Raw genomic sequence first — 18,965 nt, 5'->3', positions numbered from 1 at the left:
AAGTTGATGCAAAAGCTTGCTCTCGGCCAGACGTGCTTTGCTTGTTTTCTGTTTATGTTAGTTGATTGGGGTTTATTCAGCTTCCAAGATGTCTCCCTCCCACTCTGTAGACGATCCTCAGTCAAGTCAGGCAAAGACGTTCCGGAGACCCAAGATTCAAGTGTCTCGAGATTTTCCTGTTGACTCTGGCGCTGTCAAGACGCTACCTGATCTGATCGAATTTAATGCCGAGAATAACTCAGATGACTTGTTTGCCTTGCAAGAAGTGCGCGATGGAGGCAAACATGTCGACCTCACCAGAATCACATTTCGAGACCTGAGAGATGCAACTCAGGCCGCAGCACGGATTCTTCAGAAGACCCTTTCTCCAGTCCAAGATACCGCATACAGGAGCAATGCACCGGTTGCATTGTTTGTGGAAAGCGATATTGTCCTGTTCGTGTATCTCGCTGCCCTTTTGTATCTGGATATTCCGGTACGTGCCATATAGTCGTCTTGCGAGAGCCCACTGACATTGATCCCTCCAATGTAGGTCCTGCTGCTGTCCATCCGGCTCAGTCCTGCGGCTATTGTCCATTTGCTCACTACCACCTCCGCAAGAGCTATCATCGTATCGCAGAGAAGTCAAACCACCGTGAGTGAGGCGATACAACAGCTGAGTAATGAGGGGGATCAACACCTACAGCAAATAACATCAATATCATACAAAGCACTACTCGAGGTCGGAAAGAAAGAACGTGGTAATGTCAAGCAAGCGGTACACTCTCTTGACAGATTTGGGGCATTGATCCTACACTCCTCGGGTACGACCGGTCTGCCCAAGCCCATCAGCCTCGCCCATCGGTATGTTCTAGGCTACGCGGCCTGCCATAGATTGCGCCCAGATCAGTGCGTAGACCGCTTGACGCTCTCAACACTACCGATGTATCATGGCTTTGGGTTGCTCGCTCCTAGCATCAGTCTCGCAACTGGCAGCGCTTGCTGTTTCCTATCAACAAGCATTGTGCCTTCTGCCCCTTCGGTGTATGAGCTCATTGAGCGCTCAGGCGCCTCGTCTCTGATGACCGTCCCCTCAATCTTAGAAGACTTTACCTACAGCCCGTCTAATATCGAGTCCTTGGTTGGTATGGATTTTGTCGCCGTTGGAGGAGGTGCCATCAAGCCTGGACTCGGGGAACACTTGAGCTCTCACGGCGTCAAGCTGCTGAACCATTACGGGGCCACTGAGATTGGGGCCATTGCGCCCATTTTCTTCCCGGGTGAGGACTATGATTGGCACTATCTCCGTCTTCGAACAGACATGGGGTTAGAAGTGGACCAGGTAAAGCAGGAGCAAACTGACGGGGCTCCGGTATACCAATTGACTGGTTATCCCTTCGGCTGGGGCGAACCGTTTGTCGTTCAGGACATCCTAGAGCGTCGTCCGGACTCAGATCATGTCGAGGTCAAGATCCTCGGGAGGCAGGATGATTTGATTGTTCTGTCGACAGGTGAGAAGATTCTACCTCAGGCTTTGGAAGCGGCCTTGATGGAGTCGCCCCGGGTCAAAACTGCCATCGTATTCGGCCAACACCAGCCCGAGACAGGGGTTCTCGTAGAGCCTAGCACTCCGCTGTCGGCAGGTGAAGAGAGACAGTTCGTTGAGCACGTATGGGGGATTGTTGACAGAGAGAACGCCCGATTAGATCGGCACGCAAGAATTGGCTTGCAGAGCATGGTCGTGGTCAAGCCAGCGCACAAGGTCGTGCCACGGTCGGACAAGGGATCGGTCATGCGCAAGGAAGCCTACCGCGTGTTCCTGCCCGAGATCGAGGCCGCTTACCGGCACAAGCACAGTGACATCACTGCCGCCATCGTGCTCTCGACTGATCCTCAAGAACTCTGCGTTGACCTCCATCGTCTCGTCCAGCAATGTGCTCGTGATCGCATCTCAAATCTGGCCTTCAACGATGATGATGATTTCTTCGCTTTGGGAATGGACTCGCTCGAGGCCACGCGGGTTGCCCGAATGCTCAGCGCCGTCGATAACAAGGCATTGTTCCCTGGGCTTCGTCAGGGAGAGGTGAAGCCTGTGCTAATCTATCAAAATCCAAGTGTAGCAGCTCTAGTAAGAGCTCTTCGATCAGACCCCATTACTGACACTGGCAGCCCCATTTCAGACACTGCACAGTTGATGCTGGATATGGTCGCTGATTTCTCGCCCATCCACGATAGGCCCGACACTCCACGCAAGGCCACTGTTCTCCTGACCGGTTCAACGGGGCATCTAGGCGTTTATCTTCTCCAGAAACTGTGCTTAGACCCTCAAGTGGGACAGGTAGTATGCCTCAATCGCTCTCATAAAGGCGAGCTGGAAAGCCCTGCTATCGAAAAGGAGCTCGAACTCCGCCAGCATGAAGCAAATACAGCACGCAGGATCCAGCTCTCCAGCAACTCATGGTCCAAGATCCGCTTTCTCCCCTCAAACCACCTTGATCAGGCACGCCTTGGGCTTTCACCTACTGATTACCAGCAACTTACGACCAAAGTGACTCATATTGTCCATAATGCATGGCCTATGGATTTCCAAAGAAGCCTCCTCTCCTTCAAAGCTCAGATCTCAGGAGTAAAAAATCTCATCCGTCTAGCCATCGACTGTTCATGGGCTCAGCCAGCACGAGGTCTACGTTCACGCTTTCTCCTCGTGTCCTCCATTGCGGTCGCCGCCCAGAGCCCGTCGCGCCCTATGGTCCGCGAAGAACGCATTCGCGATCCTACGAGCGTCTCGGCCTTTGGGTATGCGCAGGCCAAATGGGTCAGTGAGCAGATACTCCTCGATAACCTCCAAGATTCGCCCCCTTCGGTCAGGTCTAGTATAGTCCGGCTCGGGCAGATAAGCGGGGGCACAAGCAGCGGGGTGTGGAATCCAAAGGAGCACTTGCCAGCGCTCCTCAGATTGTCTCAGCTCGTAGGCGCGCTTCCAGACCTAGATGGAGTGAGTCCCCCTCCCCTATATTAGCACCAGAGCACGATACTCAATAATAAACCAACAGACATACTCCTGGATTCCCGTTGATGTGGCCGCGCATGCTGTTCTGGACATCCTATTCACTTCCGACAAGACTGAGTCGGAAACAGACGAGAACATCTACCACGTTGAGAACCCCATCCGTCAACCGTGGAAGCCGCTCTTATCGGCCCTTGCCACACAGCTACATCTGAGGAGCGTTGCGCCGTTGTCACTACATGAATGGCTGGAATGCGCTGCTGCTTCTGTGCAGACGGACGAGGACAGGGAACTCTTTGGCCAGTTGAAGCCCTTCCTTGGGAGCGAGTTTCACAACCTGGCAAGTGGAGGTGTCATTTTGGACACCACACAGGCCCGAAAAGTGTCTCGCGCCTTGCGAACCTGCAATGGGATTGGCTTGGACTTGGTAAATCGTTATTTGCAATATTGGAGGGCAGTTGGGGTTCTGGCATGAGCGACTAACTACCCATTCACACGGTAACAACCCTTATTCGTGATTGTAGTTGCGGACTACAATAGTCCCGTAAAAAACGCTCTTGTTTTCTCTACAATACGGATGCATATCCTGCTTATTTTGTATATCAGCCCTAGGCCTGAAGAGGCTAATCGTGTCTTTGTTCTATAACAGTGCCAGATAAACTCCAGCAGAACTTGAGAAACGCAATGCGCTCCTTGTCTCTCCGTCAAGCGAGCCGCGAGCCCCTCCTGCCTCCTGATCTAGGGAAAAAAGTAAGACGTGGAAAAAGCAATCACAGCGCCATCACCACTTGCTCGTAATCACTTCCAATCGTTCGCAGGACAAAGACAGGGTGTTCCCTGACCAAGTCCAATAGCCACCCGGGCTTGAGAGGGCCAAAGCGTACCTCAGCGTAAGCGTACTGTCGTCGGGAAGACCCGGTCGCTACATGATCCTACCTAAGCAGGGCCACCCATCATCGTCGTTGTCTCCTGCGAGCACCCGATGCTGTACTCGCCTTTTCGCACAGACCTAAGGAGCTGATGCGATCAGGTCTTACCATATCCTTGGCCCGTGTTTTGCTCATTCCTTCTTCAGCTCTTCACAGAGCTATGCCTGCAAAGGGAAGAGGTGGCGCTCGACAATCCTAGCCTCCCAGTCCAATGAACGACGAATAACGCCAGATGATCGCGTCGCCGCTGTTCCTGCTGCTGCCAGTGCCACCCACGGTGTCTACTCCGTATATCGCAAGAAGCGATGGTGTGTGTCTCCATGTCGATGCGATTGGGTTGGGCACGGGTTCCAACCTTGCGGAGACCTTGCGGAGACCTTGCGGAGTAGCATGGCCCGTTTCGATATCATGCAGGGGGTAGGGGTGTCATCGCTCACCATGATAGGGCCAAGGGAAGAATATCACAGCTGCCCAATTGCTGTTGAATGGCAGATGCAGGAGCATCGCATCCATGCTGCAGAATCTGAGCTCGTGCATCCTTCCACTAGCGACGGGTTGCTGCGTTGCATTTGCTCAGGAGCACCCACTCAGTCAGCCTCCACCCCCGGCCCAGCTCCGATCTCGTGTTCGCCGCCTGCACTGCACTGCACTGTGCTCTCGCTTGAAATGGTAGACTAGATAACCAAGTCATTGGGATCCGACTCTCGGCGCAGCCACACTCTGCGTCGAAGCCTCCAGTCAGCCCCCGCATCCTGTCTCGCAGCGCAAACCCCTGCCAGCACCAACCCCTCCCCCTTATCCCCATGCAGCTGATCCCATTCATCCTGGCACTTCTGATGAGCTAGCTTAGCCTGTAAGCGACAACAGATGACACCTCGCCTCACCGTACCATACCATACCACATGGAATTCAAAGACGGCAACCTAATCCACAAGTATGATATTTTGAAGCAAGTATCACCAGAGCTTCAGCTATCCCATCGAGGACCCGCCATCCCTCGGGTATTTGCAGTGTGCACTAAAAAGCTTGGTTGCAAGAAACAGCCCAATCACCCACGACGCCAGAGACAATGCCCTCGCCCGATAAAGTTAGAATGCATGCAGCACGCTGGATCCGGCATGGCAGGGCGGGATATTAGCGGGCATGGAATCCTCGACTCCACAGTCATGGGCGGATTGGCGACCAGTTCGATGGATTTGATGAATGTGAAACCGAGCTCGCTGTTACCTACGGGCGGGACGGGATTGTCTCACTCTGCGGGCAAAATAGCGCTAGACTAACTAAATTGAGGCTTGTCTTGGGTTGATGCTCAGATAGCTTGAGTGGAATCGATAGGTATCGGAGCAGTGACCACCGCGAGCCGCCAGCATGTAGGGCTAGAATTGACCTGTTGCTAGCAGTTTTGAAAATTAGCAGTAAGAATTGTACACTTGATGGACTAAGCACATACGACCATAGGGTGTGGAGAACAGGGCTTCCCGTCCGCTCAGCCGTACTTAAGCCACACGCCGGCTGGTTAGTAGTATGGTGGGTGACCACATGCGAATCCCAGCTGTTGTATCTTTTTTTGCTTACACACATACTTTAGTCTAGTTATCCTTTAGCAAAAATGGTATCGAATTGATGATAGATGGAGCTCCTTAGTCCGGTGTTTATAAGTGCATTTATTGATGCTACGGAGGCGACCACGAGGCAGGCGCGGGTGGGTAGCGTGCTCCGGGATCTGATATCGACTGAGGTGTCGTCGAAAAACACACCTAGTGAAGATATTAGGCGTTTGCTTGTCCCCGAACATGTGGTTGAATTAGACGGAAGCCGGGACATCGGTGTAATTGGCCCGGTCATCTATGTAGGAATGTGACTCTGATCCTATACCAGTTGATCTGGGTCTGATAGGTAATTGTATATATCTATACCCGGAAGCAGCGTATCGCGGACGAATGGCAAGTCATATACTCGTGAGAGCGAAATGTTCGTCAATACGCCAGCCTAAGGACATAGAACAGAAGCATCTATCCATGCTGCATGGCGCATGATCTTTCTAAGACCAAGCATTGTACACATTCACAACGTAGAGTGCCCTGGTTTGTAGCCTGCCAAGGTTGATAAGGTAAAAGATCCAGAGTGATATCTTTTCCAAGTTTCAACCTGCTACCTACCGTACGAATCCTTCGGGACTTAACCTTGCCTCACGGGTAGCAACCGCCGAGCATGGGTGAAGATGTATCCACCGAATGGTGGTATCATAGTAAGACAGACGAGGTTAGCTCAGTGCGTAACGGACTAGTACCGGTTGAGCTACGGGGTAGACTAGGAGGTACGAGGCTCAGTTCAAGCGTCTGGCCATGGCACGGCGCATACATGTATACTAGTGACGAGTGAGTATGCCCTGCCTTGAATGTCAGAGCCTGGGCCCTGGCGGTTACTCTAGTTCTGACAATGATAACCCCGAGAGCTACCTATGGTTGCCCGGACATGGAATGATTGGGCTTCAATGACGTCAACCGGTGGAAAGATGGGGCTGATGAGCCAATCTGATAAGGTAATGGTTGAAATCCTGGGGTTTGGAGTTGGAGCTTCGTTGAAATAATGAGGAGAAAGGCGCTTATTCTTCCAAATTGGAATCTCCAATCAAGCTGCCGTGCCATAGTCCAAGTTTCAACTGTCAAGTTTCGCGGCCTGTGCCGTGCTGAGATCGGATGGCTTGCATTAGAGGAAGCATCAGTAACCAACAGTTGGTTCAGAGGATTTTGGTCCTGTCTCCGTAGAATGTACGGGAATCAAACCGAGGGTTGGAAGTTGGAAGACCTCCGAGTGGAGTTTATCCCGCTGCGTGAAATTCAAGCGCTGCTCGTGGGATGGTCAGGCTGCTATGCATGAGCAGATCGAGGAGGGTTGACTTGGTTCATCCAGGCAAGCCGTTCCAGTGGCATACTCCGTAGTGTGCTGCAGAAGTTCGGAGTCAAGAGCCAATATCATGACCCGGCCTAGCCTCGGGTGAGCGACTCGAGGCTGAGCAGAGCCCAAAGCGTGTTCCCATTAGTCGAGAGGCGGAAAAGCGAAAAGAAAAAGCGAAGCTGGAATAGTTGCCAACCATGACGAGTAGTGATGATGATGATGATGGATTATGGTAAGGTTGTGTTTCCCACTTGGTTTGCCACCAAAACGGCTGCTCTTGTTTGTCCCAGCCTTGGTTTAGGTAGTTGGGACTTGGAGAACACGGACCTTCCGGAGAAGCTCTAGTTAAGCCAAGAGAAACTATGATTGGGAGTCGCATACGCGACTACTGAAGCAATGAATATCATTGGTTGCTGGCTCTTGTCGCGAAGATTACCATGGCGATCGGCCAGAGAAGGTCAAAGAAAGTAATGATGAAATAGACGAAGAGTGTGTATCCACCGGGGTCGAGAACGGACGGTGCTGGATTGGACCCGCGGAACGCTCTTTCTCGATTTCGATAAGGAACATCGAGCCAGAGCGGTGGGAGATACTTAGATAACCCTGGCGTAGTATATTTATTTATTGATACGGAATACGGAGTATTGATGGACTTTATTCGTGCTTGTCACCGATATCTGATCGACGGTTAGACAAGGCGAAGGAAACCTCATGCTAGGGGCTGCATTAAGAATGCGCGTTATCGGCTAGGGATGTGCTTGCGGTTACGGGTGTGGTTGAGGTTGAGCAGCAGTTCCTTAGCACGTTCCCTATCCATGAGAAAGGGAAGTTGAAACACGCTCTAGCCCATGACCATGGCCATGATCACCGCTGATGGAACCAACCATGGCTTGCTGCGAGCTTCAGATTCCTCGACCACCATGACAATGGAATCAGGCTGTTCTCCGGTCTACTCGTACCTACAGTAAAGAACAGTACCAGCAGCAGTAATCCGAAGTAAAGAGTACACAACCGGCAAAATGCACTCCGTCATCACTACTACATGCAAACCCAGAGGTCGAGTATACCTATCATACACTGGCTGGAGCCGTGGAATCGAGGGTGGAGGAGACTGGCTCTAGGGACCCATCGGCCGAAGCCTAACTCTGTTAGTGCGGTAACTTATCGAAAGATTTCTGTAAATCGTGTGTAATGGCAATATCAGAAATCAGAAATATTAATAGTATCAGACAGTCGATCCTCATCCTGGGCTCCATCATGACAGCGAACAACTGCAAAGGGCTCGATGCGACCGCGGAGGCACTGAACCGCAATCCCAGCAAGCGGACAATATTATTATTGTAATTTATGGAGAGATAGAGAGCGCTTGCACTCTGGCAGCGTCTGTATCTCTTTGAAAGAAAAAAAAGGCTGGTAAAATTCAACAAGACCAGCCGGCACATTCTCCTCTTCTTCTCCGTCTTCGCTTCTCCTCCCATCGCTTGAACTGATCCGCCTGGCCCTGGACTCTTCTCCAGTCTTCTCGTCTTCATGACCAGCGCTTCTCCTCTCCCTGTCACCGTCTTCTCCCTTTTCGACTCCATCCTCCTCTAGCTTCTCCATCTATTCTCCCTCCCTCTCTCCCATCGCGACCGAGTCTCTTTCATATTTGTTCACTTCCCGCTGCCCCTCTTTAAACTTTCTGCTATATTTTCCACCTTCGCCTTCCACTTCCAGATATTTAATACTCTTCGCGGCTGTCGGACTTCGTCGCCCTCTCTTTATATTCTGTTATATAGGTGTCATCGTTTATTGCACCCCCGATTCTATCCTTAGACGCTCTCTGGTCCGTTCTCCGCCCTATAATCGACCGTTTCCTCCGGACTCGCTCCGACTTCGCCGACCATCTCCGTCCACGGTCTTTTCGATCCTTCCTTCGAGCGAAACCACAACCGACTACATCCTGGTGCTGTAGTGGGTGGGATCTCTCCTGAACAAAATATTCTCGTCCGTTGTCCGGTACACGGTCTTCGCGAGGCCGGCCTTCATGACGCCTGCTGCTTCCCTTCGAGTCGAACCGTGAGAGTAATGCCGACATATTCGATCATACAATCGGAATTCTATATCTTTTCGCCTGAAATCTTGGCTGGTTGGGGTCCTCAAAGATATTGAAAAAGGAAAACAAAGAGACGGAGAAAAACACAACGAAACTATTGAGCGAAAGTGCAGGAACGGATTGCGAACAGAGGATGAGCACATTGGGTTGGGGCAGTGGTTCAACAGCATAAAACGATCATGAAGATGGCCGATCGGCCGCCTTCAGAGTTTAGTCTCGAGGAATCCGCGACTGTGGCGGCACTTCCTAATGGACAGAGGTCGGAGAATGCCCATAGGCGGGGAACAAGTAAGAGTGACTTATCTGCCGGTTCCCAACCTTCAAGCGATTTAGACGTCGGCCAAACCATTACCAAGCCATCAAACGCAAAACTGGCCCCTTCGAGCGATTCTTTAGATGGTCAACCGCCTCTGCGGCAGACATTCTCTCATCTTTATCATTCTTCCGGCGCATCTCGCTCACCTTCAACGCGAACCTCGTCCAGCTCTCTTCAGGCTTTGAATGAGGATTCAGTCGTTGATGCTCGGTCCGACCGAGGTATTTTAGCACGGATCACATTATCGCGAAGGACATCCTATAACCGCCAGTCGGATAGCGGAGGCGCTGAATATCCTGTCTACCCGGACCAGTCTTACGCCGTCCTTCAGTCTCAACAACATCCAACTTATCAACCTCCATTCTTACGCAGCCGTAGCTCTTATCCCTCCGAACCTGCTGAAAAACATGCGCATTCTCGCGGCGCCCGCACCGCAGGCAATACACCTATATCTAGCCCGGGTTTGTTCTCCGTACGAACCCCTGGTCTAACACCACCGGGATCGGATGGCGAAGATCGAAGCAGCAACTCCTACCTTCATCCATCACATCTTCAACCTCCCAAAGAGTATGTTCTCGAAATTCTCCACTATGTTCAAATCACGGATATTGACTGTCTACATAGGACACATTTTGTCGAAGTAGACAGGGACCACATAACTGGGAATAAAACCATCAACCAGTATGAAATTTTGTCTGAGTTAGGTCGTGGTGAGCATGGCAAAGTCAAACTGGGCCGTAATTCGTCCACAAAGCAAAAGGTTGCGATCAAGATCGTTCAGCGATACTCGAAACGACGGCGGCTAGGAAGGCTAGGAGATGCCGAGGACAAGGTCAAAAAAGAGGTCGCCATTTTGAAGAAAGCACGTCATCCGAACGTGGTCAGTCTGTTGGAAGTGATCGATGATCCGAATCGTCAGAAGGTTTACATCGTGCTCGAGTATGTCGAGAATGGCGAGATCATATGGCGACAAAGAGGGCTTCGCGAAATCGTGGAAGTCGACAAGGTCCGGCTTGACCGCGAGAAGAGCGGTATTCCGGAAACACCAGCATTTTGGGAAGAGAGCAAGCAGTACATCATGACGGCACAGCGTATTCGGGAACAGCGTGAGAAGGCAATGGAGCGGCGCCAAGCACAAGCAGAACATGCGCAAAAGGGACCCATTCCCGCCTGGAGTTTGGAACATGGAGCAGAATCGGATGATGAACTAGGGCCCGAACTTGCCATCGCTCGTACGGCCAGCCGCTGCCTTTCCAACTACGAGGAGACAAATTCGTCACCAAGCCATTCTTTTCTCGGGTCCCAAGAAGCTGCATTGGCTGCTATGGAAGGCACTATGTACGGAGCCTACCCGGATTATCCGTCTGATAGACGACGCTTCAGCTCGGCATCCAGCAGCTTCAACTACGCGCCATCTGAGACAGACCTGTCCCCCGCAGATGACGATATGTCCTGGGTGCCCTGCCTCACTTTGACGGAGGCACGCAATGCTTTCCGAGATTCTCTCCTCGGTCTTGAGTATCTCCATTTCCAAGGCATCATACACCGCGATATTAAGCCGGCGAACCTTCTAGTCACCATAGACCACCACGTCAAAATTTCCGATTTCGGTGTTTCCTATCTGGGTCGGCCCATTCGAGACGAAGAGGAAGAGCGACTTGACGAGACGGATGTCACGACTGAGTTGGACGATGCTCGAGAGCTATCCAAAACTGTTGGCACCCCGGCTTTTTACGCCCCCGAGCTTTGCTACACCGGCGACGATTTTGTAGATACCCTTGGTGGCGCACCTCGCATTACGGGTGCTATTGATGTCTGGTCTCTTGGGGTGACGCTCTACGGGATGATATTTGGCCGATTGCCATTTGTCTCAGACGACGAGTACAGTATGTACCAGACAATTGTGAAGCAGGATGTTTTCATCCCGCGCAAACGTCTAAAACCTGTCCAAGCGGATACCGGCATGCAGTGGCCTCATGCGCCCGAAGATATGCGAGCGCATAACGAGCTGGCCTACGAGGACATCGACGAGGAACTTTGGGACTTGCTGAAACGACTACTAACCAAAGATCCGGTGAGGCGCATCACGTTGAAAGAGATCAAGCACCATCCTTGGGTTCTTCATGGTCTCCCGAACCCTAGGGCGTGGGTTGAAGAGACCGATCCGTCCTATCTGAGCAAGGGTAAGAAAATCGAAGTCTCCAGCGAAGAAGTGACAACCGCCGTCAGCAAAGTGCCGTTTATCCAACGGGTGCGGTCTAATGTCGCGAAGTGGTCAAACTATTTGACCGGAAGGTCGAAAGATAAGGATAGTCGCAAACGCACGCCTAGCGCAAGCCCTTCTGTTGAGTCGACGTCCACCTCGAGCAGCAACTCTCAAGGAAAACATCTTCTGTGGGATGGTCGCCGGTCCAGTTCTCGCCATGATGATGAACTCTTCTCTCGGTCAAGCCGGTACAACAGAGATGGCGAGCATCCTCTGTCACAGAGCGTCACAGTAAGCCCAACCGCCACTCCAGAGGAACGACCTTCCTCCTTTGCACAGGATGCCGCTTCAGGCTATTTTTCCGCCGCCAATCGTACACCTCGCCCCAGCCCTCCTGAGCGTGCAACGTCGAACTTGTCAACCGCCGAGTCGTCCAAAACCGTTAGGGCATCTGTCATGAATAAGAGCCACTCTGTACCTCTACGACCCGCCACGCCTGAGCTGCCAGGAACTTCGGGTACCACCAATTTCGGTGGTATCCTTGGCGGCGCAAGCCGCCGATTGGCTAGGGGCCTCCAGCCAGGAGAACGATCTTTCCCTGGTGAATTCTCTACCGTGGAGGAGGATCACCATTCAGAACCCAGTGTTGCCCTGAACGTTACATCCGCGGTTGGGCAAATGCAACCGTCAACTTGGCAAACGGATGGAGAGGCGTTTACACTTCGCCAGAGCCCGGCGTCAACACCCGAGCACCGGCGCAAAATATCTCACCCGCTCTTAGCTGTTGAACCCCTCAACCTCACGAAGGACGATTCATGGCACATCAAGGGTAGCCGCTCTGACCCAATCGCCGGATTCTCTGCAGACCGCGAACATCGAGGATACACGGGCGATTTTAGTCGAAAGACTTCGGATGGCTCCGCGGAGTATGTCAAAGACGGCTTGACGACATCACCTACTTCTGCAGTTACCATGTCTTCGTCTTCTGTAGACGAAGACACCAGTGGCATGTCGCAAAGCACATCGCATCCAAGCATTCCATCCGTTATGTCGGGAGCATCGTCGTTGTCCGAAAGGTACAGCAAGGAGAACGACTGTGACCGAGTGGCGCAGGTCCCTTCAATTCTTCGAACTGGTGAAACAGTCAAAGCCCGTCGACGCAGTACATCAAATCCACCAGAGGATGATGAATCTCGTTACTATTGCGACGATGAGGAGAGCGGCGACGATTCCGAGGATGAAGGCCTCGTCTTTGGCAACAGCAAGCCCGCCAACAAAAAACCAGCAATCGTTCTGGGCAAGGCAAAACCAGGGCACGGTGCAGGCTAATCGTGCCCTATCCTTAAACCAGGGTCCGTCGAGCTCTTTACTTTTCCTTATTCACGGCCGCCCGCGTCAAACCTATTCGACATTCTAATTCAGAGCGTCTCACGCCTTATTAAGCTCTGAGATTCATTTGTATATCATTTAATTGGGACCTTCTGGCTGCATTTTTATCTTCTTTGCGTGCATACAGGGTACCTGCAGAGGGTTACATTGCTTGTACATATATTTGCATTGGTGGCAGGCTGTCCTTCTCATTTCGTTTCTTCTCGGATGGGCTCCAAAAGACCGGCGTTTGTTTTGCTTTCGATGTCTATCTTCATTTGACCCTCTTTACGGTTTATATATCGGTTCTATTTGATGCATGGGGTTCAGGGCATGTGCGAGTTTCTGTATGTAACGTCCATGGGAGGAGGTCTGAGATATAGTGCATTTGGCTTCGATACGAGTGGTGTGCGGGTTGAACGGTATGAAGAGACGTTGAGATAAACCAGATGATATATTGGGAACAATGGAGAAACATCCGATTCTTCACGGCCGTGTCCGTCGTAGTTAGTGCATGTACATCCACAGCTTTACCCCATATTCCGGCGTCTCAAGGTGTTCCTCCACCAATAGATCTTGCGTCTGCAAATGAATCCCCATCGGAGTCCATCCCTGCCGGCACTTCTGAAACGCAGGGCAATATCTACGTTGCAAGACATCAAGTTGCTTCCCAGGTTGACCAGCGGAGATGTTTAAAACCACTGAGTCCCTCGCTGATCGATCAGCCGACCACAGTCTCTGTCCGCAACATCCCAGGAGAATAGTCAGCCATGATTCTTTCCTCACTCCTACCTTTGTCCTTGGCCTCCCTTACCAGCGCGGCCCTTACCTACCGCGGTGCCGATATCTCTTCGCTCCTGGTCGAAGAGGACTCCGGCGTCGCATACAAGAATCCCAATGGCCAGACGCAAGCCTTCGAGTCAATTCTCGCCGATAACGGAGTGAACTCGATTAGACAGCGAGTATGGGTGAATCCAAGTGATGGCTCGTATGACCTGGACTACAACGTGGAGCTGGCGAAGAAGGTCCAGGATGCCGGGATGAGCGTCTACCTAGACCTGCATCTGAGCGATACCTGGGCAGACCCTGGTGACCAAGTATACCTAGACCTTCATCTTCTCAAGCCGAGACGGACTAACGAGAGAACAGACAACCCCCTCAGCCTGGTCAACAACCGATATCGACACCCTCGCCTGGCAAGTCTACAACTACACGCTCGAAGTCTGCAACACCTTCGCAGAGAACAACCTCGCCATCGAGATCGTGTCCATCGGTAACGAGATCCGCAACGGCCTCCTTCACCCGCTCGGCAGCACAGACAGCTACGATAACATTGCGCGCCTTTTACACTCGGGCGCCTGGGGCGTCAAGGACTCGTCGCTCTCGACAACGCCCAACATTCTCCTGCACCTCGACAACGGCTGGGACTGGGACGCGCAGAAGTACTTTTACGACACCGTGCTGGCCACCGGCACGCTCGAGTCCTCGGACTTCGACCTCATCGGCGTTTCGTACTACCCCTTCTACAACGCCGATGCGACCCTCTCCGCGCTTAAGACTAGCCTGAGCAATCTGAAGTCGAGCTATGGGAAGGATGTGCTTGTCGTCGAGACGGACTGGCCGGTGCAGTGCAGCTCGCCGGAGTATGCGTTCCCGTCGGATCTGAGCTCGATTGCGTTTAGTGTTGATGGGCAGGAGACGTTTTTGGGGCAGTTGGCGAATACGCTGGAGGGTGCTGGTGCCGTTGGCATTTATTATTGGGAGCCTGGGTGGGTGGATAACGCGGGCTTGGGATCGAGCTGTGAGGATGTTGTTATGGTTGATTGGCGGACGCAGACTACGAGGGCGAGTGTGAGTGTTTTTGGGGATCTGTAGACTGCCTGCTTTGGTATGGTGGTGGTGGTGGGGATGTGGTGTCGGAAGTATATACTTGGCTTGCCCTAGGTACATACGTATTTGGCGCGCCATGCGAGTACTTCGTATATGCAGGACACTTCATATCTATAGTTAGTTAGTTAATCAAGGATATTAATAATCTTCTACTTCCATGCATCTCGTGTCATGAAACAGACAGCTTCAATCAATCATCCGGCTACTTGGCGAGGGCAGCCAACTTGCACGGTTTCATGATTCGACGGTTTCAGCTCGGAAGGCTGTGCAGATGCAACTAGAGTGCCGGGAATCCACCAAGCAGAGCCGGTCAAAGCTCCCCAACCTACGGTGTAGCAGGTGTCAAGTTTCAAGCGCCAGACTCGAGGTACTTGGTAGTGTTAGTGATATGTTGGTTCTGTATTGGTGAGAATTGAATGACTGGGATCAACCATGATGTGATGCGGGTGTGACGGTCAGGCTGATTTGACTCGCGGAGACCTCGACTCTACCCTGGATCGCAACTGTTAGGAAAAGGTGGGGGCGGAAATGTGATCAGTAATCTTGTGAAGTGACGTCTGCCTGTTTGGGCTCTGTAGGTGACCATATTGGGCTGAAGTTTTGTATCCTGCTTCGCTTTGGCTTTGTTGATGACTTGATGGTCGGCAGTCTAGCAAGTATGCGGAGTGATAGTCCGATCAGTGTAACCGGCAACCTTTATCCTCCTGCATTCAGCATAGACCATGAGGTTATTCTTAGTATCTGACTGAGCTTAGTTCCTTACCTTAGTCGGGATATCCTTCGTCCTTTGGTTCTGACGCCTGAGTTCTGTGGAGCGGGAGCGAGTCTGCCTTGCGGATTCCTGCCCGCTGCGCTCCAGTTAGACTTAGCAGTTGATTATAACGTGTCTGCCTTTGTGCCTGTCATCATTCTTGAAGATTATATGCTGGTTATTTTTGGCCCTAGGGATATTTTAAGCAACAAGCAGTGACAAGCACCTACCACGACGTGGTGGTGAGAGTGTGAGTGTCGGAGCGTATCCCCACGCTTGGAACGGGAACTGCTCAGGCACCAAGGCACCACTCCTGACCACGGCCTTCTTCTATCTCATCTCCATCTTTTTCTCTCGGGCTCTTCATCGCAATCATCTCGCTTGGGTCGAGTCTGCCTGTTGGTGCCCGTCAATCTACCTGCCGCATAATCATTATCGAGGGACTTCCAGCCCACCTGAAGGCCTGCCGATCCATGATCGTTTGATCTTGGTGCTGTGCTGGTGATAGCGCGACGAGGCTGAATCGCAAAGTGCCCTCCGACTCCGTCCCTGAATTCATCTCCACCGCGAATGAAAGCCCCCCGATTGACCTTGCATATTTTCCAAGATTATTATTATTCTCCAGCAGTCTCTCCTCGTCTTTTATTCTTGACTGCTCGCATCAGCGTCTGTGTATCTGCGCCTCAGCCCGACCGTAATCCACCTGCTGCGTCTCCCCACCTCGCGCGCTTTCGTCCCCGTCTCTTCCCTTGGATCCTCCTGCCCTCATTCTTATTCTTCCTTCCCCTCGCTCAGCCTCCCTTCGCGTGGTATCTATTCTGGGATCTTGTCTGCATACCAATCCGCCATGGACCCTCAGGACACGCTCCAGGACCTGGGGCAAGCTCCGGCTGCTCTTAAAAACCGCAGCGTCAGCCCCTCAGCTCACCCTCACCAGCAGTACAACAATCACAACGACTTGACGATTGACCCTTCGATCACCACCAATCCCTCCTACCCCCCATCGTCCTTTGCCAACAATACCGTTCCTGGCTCCGAGGCATTTGCCTACTCGCCGAGCTATCTGACTCCCGCTACCGCGACCGATCAAAACTTCGCCCGCCCGAGCCTACAAATCCCACAGCCGTTCGACCAAGGGCTATCGCATCAGCAGGTCGAGGAGAACTTCTCCAACCTTTTGAATTCGAATACCGGCGACTTTGATTTCTCGCTCTATCAGGCCCCGAGCCCGAACAATACTGGCTCCGACTACCCCTCCGGCTTGCTCGATCTGCAGCAATCGGCCACCCAGGCTGTTAACCCGGTCGATCTGGTCAGCCAGATCCCGTCCCCTCACCCCTCAAACTCGTCGCAGACCTCGCCGCTAGACCAACAGCCATCGGCTTCCTCTCCGAACGCCATGTCGCCGCCTGCCTCTTCGCCGGGGACGTTCTATACTCCACAACACTCGCGTCATACTTCCCTCGACCCTGCTAGTGCCGCCTATATGACAAACGTTTCGCATCCCGAATGGCAGGCCGTTATGAACAATTCCTCCTTCCACGGTCATCGACGCGCTCCTTCGGAGGTCTCCGAGGTGTCATCCGCAGCCCATTCCCCGTACCTTCCCCAACATGATACTTTTGATGTCGTGGACAACAACCCATCCCCGCTTCTGGCCGCTCAGAATGACCCCAGTCTCTATGATAATGCGGCTCTGGGAATCGAAACATTTACTCTGTCCGAGCACCATCAGCCCCAACCGCAGGGCATTAGCCCTCACCACAGCCCTTACATCTCTCCCCAGTTGATGCCCCAGCATCCGCCAGACATGATTCCCAGTGGTCCATTCATTTCCCCACCTGCAACTAGCTCTGCCTACCCTACACCTCCAACAGAGGGCTATGTAAACGGTCTTGACAGTATGATGCCGCAAGCGAACCAATACGGTGACCTTGGACAAGCGTCACAAATGGCCCCGCCGTCAATCAACGTGGAATTTGCGCCACCAGCAAAGACTCAGGTCTTTCCCACTGATAAGTCTTCCGGTGATATGGATACGCTGAGTCCGCCCCCATCTATGCGTAAGTTTCTACGCCACCTGATCTGAAATGGCTCTAATATTTTATTTAGGCGCGCCGCGCATGCGAAGCAAGTCTGACCCATACACTGTTTCAATCTCCCGCCCTCGCTCGCCCTCGTCCCCAGTGGCAAATTTGGATGTGCTGGCTGCTTCATCACCTCGATCATTATCACCCTTCGATGTAGGCCGCCACCCTTACAGCAATCCTAGTTCCAGAGGGGCCTCGCCTGCGCGTTCCCGACGACTTTCAACATCATCGGTGGATAGTCGAAACTATATCCTAGGCCTTGCGGATCCACAACGGCCTGGATCAAGTACCACCGACTCTAAACGTGTTCAAAAACACCCCGCGACCTTCCAGTGTCATCTCTGCCCCAAACGCTTCACTCGAGCGTACAACTTACGTTCCCACTTACGGACCCATACAGACGAACGGCCGTTTGTTTGCACCGTCTGCGGTAAAGCATTTGCCCGTCAACACGACCGTAAACGTCACGAAGGCTTGCACTCGGGTGAAAAGAAATTTGTTTGCCGCGGTGACCTCTCCCGAGGCGGACAATGGGGTTGTGGCCGCCGATTCGCTCGTGCGGATGCGCTGGGGCGCCATTTCAGGTCCGAAGCCGGTCGAATCTGTATCAAACCGCTCCTGGACGAGGAGTCTCAAGAGCGCGAACGGACGCTCATGAACCAACAACAGCAGCATCTGCAGCCCGTAACGCAACCCCTCATGGTCCAAGGAATGGAGGGTCAGCATACTGGCAACTTCATTCTTCCCGCGGCACTTCTCGCTCAGTATCCAGCACTGCAGACACTGCAGTGGGATCAAATACCCGCTGGCGCCGATGACGCCAGTGACATTGGCGGCCGTACCAGTTTCGACGCCAGTTCTGGCGGAGAGTTTGGATTCGATGACGATGAGTCGGGCATAAGTGTGTCCGGCATGAGTGGCTATGCCAGCGACCAGGGCAATATGTACGGAGTGGATGCCCAAGGTCAAATGCTAGGTGTCAACCCAGGCGAAGCTGGGTATGCGAACCAGAATTGGGGCAAATAGTACCCTCCACTTCTTGCCATCTTTGTCTCCGCCGAAACGCGGGAGCTCATTTCTTTATTTCGTCTGATTTATGACTGGATTCTGGCTCTGGTGTATAGAGGTTGGCGTTGCGGATACAGGATAGGAAAGACTCGGTCCTGATCAACATTTTCTCATTTCTCCCCTGGTTGGTTGACGGTCAGCGCAGACCTGGCTAGTCTGGCCTTTTTACCTTGTTTATCTTTTTTATGAGTCTACGATGCACTTCATACCCCTGGCAGACCGTTCGTTTTGTTTGAGTCTATATTTGCTTTTCTAGGGACATTGGATACCCTGACCCTGAGTGGTTGTTTGGTTAGTTTGAGTTTGGGTAGTTTTTATCATTATCACCACAATCACACATCTTACATCATGAATAGGACGAAATACTC

General features: G+C 52.4%; 4 protein-coding genes across 4 annotated transcripts; all 4 read left to right on the top strand.

Moving 5' to 3' along the window:
• Positions 1-88: 88 nt before the first annotated feature.
• Positions 89-3,883, top strand: BDW74DRAFT_188176 (uncharacterized protein; the record flags this gene model as incomplete). The annotated part of the gene is made up of 3 exons (XM_073731660.1): positions 89-475; positions 533-2,974; positions 3,033-3,883. The coding sequence occupies 3 exons, from the start codon at positions 89-91 to the stop codon at positions 3,459-3,461; spliced, it is 3,258 nt and encodes a 1,085-aa protein (XP_073579267.1). The 3' UTR covers positions 3,462-3,883.
• Positions 3,884-8,742: 4,859 nt separating this feature from the next.
• Positions 8,743-13,003, top strand: BDW74DRAFT_93445 (putative serine/threonine protein kinase). Its single transcript, XM_073734109.1, has 2 exons — positions 8,743-9,791; positions 9,849-13,003. Exons 1-2 carry the CDS (start codon positions 9,088-9,090, stop codon positions 12,757-12,759), a joined length of 3,615 nt encoding a protein of 1,204 aa, XP_073579266.1. The 5' UTR covers positions 8,743-9,087; the 3' UTR covers positions 12,760-13,003.
• On the top strand, positions 13,004-14,673 carry BDW74DRAFT_188174 (Arabinogalactan endo-beta-1,4-galactanase A; the record flags this gene model as incomplete). Its single annotated transcript, XM_073731659.1, has 2 exons — positions 13,004-13,895; positions 13,948-14,673. The coding sequence occupies exons 1-2, from the start codon at positions 13,569-13,571 to the stop codon at positions 14,671-14,673; spliced, it is 1,053 nt and encodes a 350-aa protein (XP_073579265.1). The 5' UTR covers positions 13,004-13,568.
• A 1,151-nt stretch (positions 14,674-15,824) lies between these two features.
• crzA (putative C2H2 transcription factor Crz1) lies at positions 15,825-18,945 on the top strand. The gene is made up of 2 exons (XM_073725819.1): positions 15,825-17,502; positions 17,552-18,945. The coding sequence occupies exons 1-2, from the start codon at positions 16,287-16,289 to the stop codon at positions 18,553-18,555; spliced, it is 2,220 nt and encodes a 739-aa protein (XP_073579264.1). The 5' UTR covers positions 15,825-16,286; the 3' UTR covers positions 18,556-18,945.
• The last annotated feature ends 20 nt before the right edge of the window (positions 18,946-18,965 follow it).

This window comes from Aspergillus multicolor (genome assembly GCF_047715735.1).
Source record: "Aspergillus multicolor strain CBS 133.54 unplaced genomic scaffold BDW74scaffold_37, whole genome shotgun sequence".
NCBI lineage: Eukaryota > Fungi > Ascomycota > Eurotiomycetes > Eurotiales > Aspergillaceae > Aspergillus > Aspergillus multicolor.
This window is presented reverse-complemented; position numbering and strand designations above follow the sequence as displayed.